Raw genomic sequence first — 7367 nt, 5'->3', positions numbered from 1 at the left:
TCACGTCGGGTCACTCATAACTGGCCAAGGTGGAGAAACACGAGCGCTGTATTGGGCGACCAGCTCGTCGACTTGAACAAGGTAGCTTGAAGTCTATCTCTGGAGTCACCACAGTACCTTTTGGTAATTACCGTCCCCAGCAATGCTAGTGAAACTTCCATCATCGATAGCCTCCGCCGTGGCTGGTAACTAAGTTAGCATACTGCAGCTTTAGCCAGCTAACCACGCCCCGGGCTCTGGGCCATTTGATGTTGGAACATGAGATACATATCGTGGATCATCGGTTGTTGCATCGGCATTCCTGTTGCCAGTACGTGGAGTGAATTCATTCGCGTCTGCGGATATCTGGTACATGCTTAGGGCTTTTGTCAGGGTATAGTAACTGGGACCGATTTCGATATCGCTGTCGCCTGACTCTGTAGATGCGACGGTGAGGTCAGGGGTAGAATTATGGCTTCGATTGAAGGTTCGAAGATCCGTGTTTCTGTTTCTCTGTGTAGGCTCTAGAGTCACCGAAACTGATGCTGCTGAAGGCGAAGGAGATTGCAGACGGGTTTGGTCCAGAATCTCAGAACGAAACGGAAACATTCCTAGGTCTCTGAACGGAACAGCAAAGGGATCGTTCCGACTTGGAGTGTAGGGAGAGGTGACTGATATCCCAGGCGTCGGAACGCGATCGGACACTGAGCGCCTAGGAGTTATAGGCCTTGTTGCTGAGGCTTCAGTCATGTCCTTCTTTCGACAGTGTCTCCGGGGGTGAGAGCCACATTTACGACATTGCTTCTCAGCAAAGTCCAGAGGGATGCTCACAGCTGCGGCGCGGCGACGGTCCATCTCCGTTGCCAACTGTGTCTTCACTACTGGCCTAGTGAGCCGCCTGAAAGAGCGCCAGCCTGCAGGCTTGTCCATTCTTCCCTTGACGCATGGCCAACAGAGACACAAGGCATACTCCTCGCCAAATAAATGCTCATAGATCTGATCTTTGCTATTGCGGTGGGAGACCCTCACCTCTTGGTTATCAGGGGGGTCTGGAATCATGTATACGAGGCCACCAAAGTAGTTGATACAAAACCGCTCATATTTCTGTGGCGCGAGCTTGTGCGTTCTCCAGACGAGATGGATATCAAAATCGGCAAATCGAATATGATCTGGATATTCGAACCGCCAGTATCCGATCTCCTCTCTGAACATCTCCAGAGTGAAGAACCTCCGGTAGCGCTGGATGGCGGGCTTCAACACCCGCTCGTTATCCCCACGGGACACGTATATGCGATGCCAGGAGAACTTGACGTCTTGTTCTGCGAGGTCAAGTTGACGCTGAACGGCTTTATGGAAGTCGTAAAAGAATCTCTGTTGACCTCTTGGCGTCATGGCAGTATGGTTCAGTCTCTTCTGGGAGAATAGTCGAATCACTTCTTGAGTCATTTCATTGGGACTGACGGAGAAGACATAATCAACCGACATGCTCATGAGGCTGCAGGTATCTGCCTCGTGGTACACGCGGTTGATCCTGTCCATGCACTCCGGCGAAGGCTCGAACAATCCCTGCCTGTTGCCGTCAAGAGCTCTTAACTAAGAAGAGTTAATTGCTGATATTTGGAGCATCAGAGCAATCGGTAATACACACCAATTCATCCGGGTTCCACCGAGAAAACAATAGTTGAGATTCCTCGATAAAGTCACCCCATGCAACTGGGTCTTGCAAGAACGCATGCCATACGAGAAGCACATCAAGGGGAGGAATGTCTTTGTTCAGGTCAATGTGGCCATCATGCGACGCCTTGAACCAATCTAGGAGTCGGCGAACGCCCATATTGATGTAGCATGTCCATGCTGCGGCTGGATCGATCATATGCCTCATGGCCCAAATGTCAATTTTGGGCTTGATTGAAACGAAATGCTCCAGTAAGTGACAGTGTAAGATAACATCTTTCTCGTCAACTGATGCGTGTATGACCTTTTGGCTAATGCAAAGCGAGTCTAAGTCGGCGAAAGGTGAAGTCGGTGGATCTGTACCGAAAAGGAGTCGAAGTGTGCTTCCACAGATGTTAACGCCCAATGCAGGGAGATGGTTCGTTAGACATACTTGACAGCCAGGTTCATCATTAGTTCGAGGAATATTAACTGGAACTTCCGTATGTCTCAGAAAATAGGTACGCTGTGGGTTGAAACGAAGGACTCTTTGCCAGGAGCGGAGAGCTTCATGCTAGGCTTGGGCAAATCGAGATCCGGGGTTTAGGCGAGCTATCGCGCAATACTGTATGATTCACAGAGCAGCAGCAGCAAATACTACGATCATGTGAGTGAGGTAAAGTGAGAGTATCGATTAAAGGAACGGTTGTGGCTGACCCTGTGCAAAGGATCTTGGGGACCAGGGGCGATTTAAGTAGATCACGTCAAGTATGGACACACGGATACGTTGGGGCTTCCATGATCAGACTTGTCAATATTGATTCTCTTACAGAATAAATATTGCGCACCATTCAAGGCAGATATAAATAGGACATCGAGGTTGGATTGGCTTTCAGCCTCAGCCTCCCGCACGGGAGGCTTTTATTACGATATGATATAGGCCCGACCTGGACATTCGGCCTGAAGAGTAAACCCTAATTCAGAGACACGAGAACTTAGAAGTTCCCGGCATCTACATCAGAGATGGACTTTTGCTCGTCTAATGCACGGCATCGTCAGATCTGCCAGGTCAGGATGCGTCTTACATGCGAGGGAGGTTGATCCAACAACTTACAGATAGTGGCGTCTCTCAGAAGCCCAAAGTTCGTTTATCAGACACCAGGATGAGAGTCTATGATGATTTGGATGCAGGAGACTTTGACGCCTTGTTATGTTCTCGGAGACTTCGTGGGACACGAGACGAAAGAAGACCGGATGGCTTTTTGGTGCGTTTAGGCAGTCTGATCGTACCAACGGCATATGCCGCTGAAGGCTGACCGAAGCTTTCGTGACCATTGGAAGCTGGAAATGAGCTCGGCCGAGCATACGAAGAGATATCAGAAAGATACAAGTGACAAAACAGACGATAATATTGTGATGAGACTCACACGGCTGCAGGTGCACAGCCCCCAGACAGGTCAACATAAATGGCTCGTATTGTTTGAGATTCCGACGAGTATTGCCGAGAATGTTCCTCAAATTGTTTCCCCTTCAACACATGCCGAATTGGTTGAGCTGCGGTGTCTATACTGAAGACGTCAAGATAAGGTTGTCTAGAGATGATCCTTTGCTCACTGTGGCACCAAACTAAAACCCCACAAGCTAAGCGAGGTGCACTCTGAGTTGATCAAGTACAAAGCAGCTGTCAACAAGCTGAATTACACTTATGGTCAATAGTGCAGCTGATACAAAAGGTGTATAAGCCATACGCGGAGGGAGTACCACGCAAAAAAGGGGCGCTGTAGCTCAAGGCAAAAAACATACAACACCGGGGATTCGCTGGTCGTCACCGACCCAACTACTAATCCAGCGCTTCGAAGCTTGACTATGGGAGAGCAGACGGGATCCCGTATTTTCTTCGAGCTGTGGTCGTATGTGCTGTGATGAGCTGCTGTGTCGCGATATCAGGGGGTTGGTGCTGTTGGTAGTTAGCCGAGAGCCTTGTCTGCCCTACAGCCTGATCGTGATAACAAGGGCCAGCGCAGCCTTGTCCAGATGAAAACCAATCATAAATCAAAGAAACGGAGCAGAACATTGAGATTGATACCTTTTAATGTGCTGTTTAGAGCTGATGGTGGATTAATTGGGGAGTTGCGGTTTGTTCAGTACGTAAGTCATGATAGGCTTTCTTTTACAACAGACTTGATACTTACGGCAAGTAAACACTATAAACTATAGTAGAAATAAATATTGATTCTAATGATAAAAAAAACTTCTTAGCATAAGAGGTTCAATAGGTCTATAGCAACTGTTTGGCCGTACATTCTCTGCTCAAGTTGTGTTTTGCTGTTGCAGTTGACGGGAGCAGAACTCTAGACTGCACATCTAAAGATATCAATATTACTCCAATAGAAAACCCAATCCCCTTTCAATTTAAAAGTATGGGTAGATGGCATCTAACCATCGCCAGAGTCCAGATCAGTCTGAGAATCCTACATCCACCCCAAAGGATCAGAAAGTCAAACATTGGTATGGTTTGTTAACCCAATTGCAGCCTGAACCTACTTATACTCATAATATATCATTAATTATGTTTATAGACATCTGTTTATGAATATGTTAGGTTGTTTGGGATAGAAATGCATTGTATCTAAGAAATCTACTGTTTGCTTAAAGTGGATGTTTGAGTATGATTCTGTGTGTAGAAAATGTTATATATGAGGTAAAACATTCTATTTAGAAAGCTCTTCGGGTAGCGATAGGGTCAGGTCGGAGGATGATAGAATTAAAGTTATTGAAAGGGTGAAGTTGTCCATTGTTACACTCAACACCATGGCCACAACCACGATCTTCACAACACCCACTGGCTACTACACGTATGATTCCTCGAACCGAGTGTTAAAGAAGATTGAATCATCTTCTTCATCCGGATTTACAAATAACGTTTTGGGCCCCAACTGCTGTATGATAGGCCAGAAGGTAGGGGTGATTGATGCCTCGTAGTTTACGACAGAAGTACAGACAATTACGCTTCTGAATCAGCATGATTCATCTACCTAATTTCAAACCACAGCAGTGACTTTTGTTTCACCCTAATGAAGTCTCTTAGCACATATGCACAGCAATGACTCTCACCGCCCCCATCTGAGCAGATTAGCTGAGAGATTTTCTTGGGCTTGAGTCATTTTCAGAATCACAATGGAGATTCTCTGTTTTCCTTTTTCCTTTTCCAAAATACCGCAATTGCCTCACGATATTCTTCCATATAGGGCAACTCGATACGATAGCAGCATCCGAGAATTACTCGGCGAGCCATTATCTCAATGCACGCCATGTCATGCTCCTTTCTGCCTCGTGCATGGAGCTGGAGACAAGAGCATCTGTTGAGGAGTGCAATGACGTAGGGCCTGATGATTGACAGGAAGGCAACTCGTTGCCTTTTGCTGTTCTCGGTAGGTGATTGCTCTTGATGGTGGTTGTGGCCTGCGTGTGTCCATGCGGCTCTGCAGGCATCGGATGTGCCTAAAGATAAAAAGGGTGGACAATGTCCATACCAGTGCTCCAAAGTGCAAGTCCTTGCTTGCTCTAGATGCACTGCTCGGACGAGGCGAGTGAGTGGTATGTACCCGAGAAGGGAGGTGAGAAAAGAAAATAAGGCGCCCGCCTTAGAGAGAGCCACTGTGTGTGCGTATGCATCTCAGCCGCAGATCCACGACGTTTGCAGAACGACGGACGATTCATATCGTGCCAATTCAGTATCGGAGCTTGTTCACCGACGAATTCGCCTAATTCGAAGAAATAACTGGTTTCTGGGTGCGTGCGTGCGTGCGTGCGTGCGTGCGTTACCTAGGGAGTGAGCGTGTGTGCACCGACGAGAACAGGCGAGGAGACTCAATTTTCCTTGTACAACTGCGCACGATAATTGATGGGGATTCACGGGAGGTGATACAGGCACAAGCGCCGGGAAACTGCATGAACCATCTTTCGTTTCACGGGTAAAAAGACGTTGGAGTGTAACAGTCACCGTCGCAGTCGCATTCAGTCAGAAATGAGAATGAGGATGATAGTGAGAGTGAGAGTGTGAGTGAGAAGCTACCCTCCCTTGCTTTACCCCTCATTGTGTTGGTTGTTGGCTGTTTGTTGGCTGTTGGCTGTTGGCTGCTGTGTTGATGTCAGAGAGCGGAGCCGCATTTGGGCGAACCAAACGATACAAGGCGACGAGGAGTGTTCCATCCCCCACACAAAGGGCAATACTTGGCTCATGATGATCGAAGCATTCGCATCTGATATCACCCGGTTTCGAAAAGGCTGAGATGAAGCTTGCCCATTCGACCTCGAGTCTTGACCGAGTTCAAGAAATGAGGCTGCCGAGCACAAATACAGATACAGATCAGCGATACATATGTAGTCATGTGAAGCCTGCTACTGTAGTGCTTCGATACTACTGTACCCTCGAGCACCAATTACGAGGATCTTGTGAGACGGCGCCTAATGAGGCTTCGCTGTGTAGATGAAACCTCGTCCGTATACTTCAATACCTAGCTGCAGTTGACTTCCTGTGCGTTTAGTGCATTTTCACGCGGCACGAGCCGGCCTTGGATTAGGCCAGGCCAGTTACACTGCATCCTTATAAGATGGTTTAATCGATGCAGGACATTGCCATGGATGCCATGCCCAATTCCTGTAGGTTTCGGTTGCCCTTTGGTGCTGCGCTGACACGTATCCATGTACATATGTATTGTATTGCCTCGACCGGCATTGGAACGCCAGATCCTCAAATGCAGGCGGCCTCAGACATTTTAAGTAACACCCGTTCTGTTATATTGACAGGCCTCAAATTCACGAGCTCAAGCGCTGAGTGCAGTTCAGTAATCTTGATCTTACAGGGAGGCCCCAAATGGAGCAATCCCCGCATTTAACCATTTGGGGGCGTGTTAGGACTTATACGGCGGGCTTGTAAATTGAATTTACAATGCCTTTGTGCAACCGATTCATTCGCACGTAATACTCGAACAACATGACCGCTCTCGAGGTCCTAGAAACATCCTCAGCCTCTCTACAGACGTAATCTCCACCGCCATTTACAAGCATTCTTAGGAATCAATCACATGCCTAACCGCTACTGCATCCGCATGGATACTCGGCGGGTACTGGAGCCTGTTCCGCGTAAATTAGCGGTTGCCTTTTTTTCTCTGCCTCGTCTATACAGACAGCATGGATCATGTCTTCTTGTCAAAAAGTTCGGCGAAGTTCTGTATCTGGCGATGACCAGGCAGTTCGGAGACTTTCACAATCTCGGCATTCAGCCTCGGAAGCAGAGACGGCTATTACGGAATCGGACCTCGGGCATTACGTTGCGACTCGTGGAAAGCACGAGGTCTTCCGGGTTCCGAATACCTGAGGGATCGAGGCGACTGCAGAATCAAGGTATCACGGCATGAGACTAGCAATGGCTCTAGAATTCTTCTAGAACGATTCTAGAAGAGTTGTAGAATTACATGGCATTGGGTGTACGGCCACCCGACCAAGGGGCACAGATGGTCCATCTTCCGAACGCAACGGCTAACCTCGCTCAAATGATGTGCCCGATATGGCTCTCAGTTCATCTCTATGTAGGCGCGACATAACGATAATATATATATATATATGTGTGTGTGTGTGTGGTGGGGGTGGGGGGGGGGGTATAAGTGAGTAGTATGTACGTAGTAGCATCGACTACGTACTACGACTACGAGTCGTGGTCTACTACGTTCGTT

The 7367-nt window shown here is 47.9% G+C and overlaps 1 protein-coding gene and 1 non-coding gene across 2 annotated transcripts; both read right to left on the bottom strand.

Moving 5' to 3' along the window:
• Window positions 1-210: 210 nt before the first annotated feature.
• FPRO_03259 (uncharacterized protein) lies at window positions 211-2103 on the bottom strand (the record flags this gene model as incomplete). The annotated part of the gene is made up of 3 exons (XM_031226548.1): window positions 211-1572; window positions 1628-2036; window positions 2087-2103. The coding sequence occupies 3 exons, from the start codon at window positions 2101-2103 to the stop codon at window positions 211-213; spliced, it is 1788 nt and encodes a 595-aa protein (XP_031077074.1).
• A 1325-nt stretch (window positions 2104-3428) lies between these two features.
• Window positions 3429-3544, bottom strand: rrna54. The gene has a single exon (XR_004093518.1). It is a non-coding gene; the product is annotated as a ribosomal RNA (ribosomal RNA).
• Window positions 3545-7367: the final 3823 nt, after the last annotated feature.

Source organism: Fusarium proliferatum (genome assembly GCF_900067095.1).
Source record: "Fusarium proliferatum ET1 genome assembly, contig: FPRO_scaffold002, whole genome shotgun sequence".
Lineage (NCBI taxonomy): Eukaryota > Fungi > Ascomycota > Sordariomycetes > Hypocreales > Nectriaceae > Fusarium > Fusarium proliferatum.
This window is presented reverse-complemented; position numbering and strand designations above follow the sequence as displayed.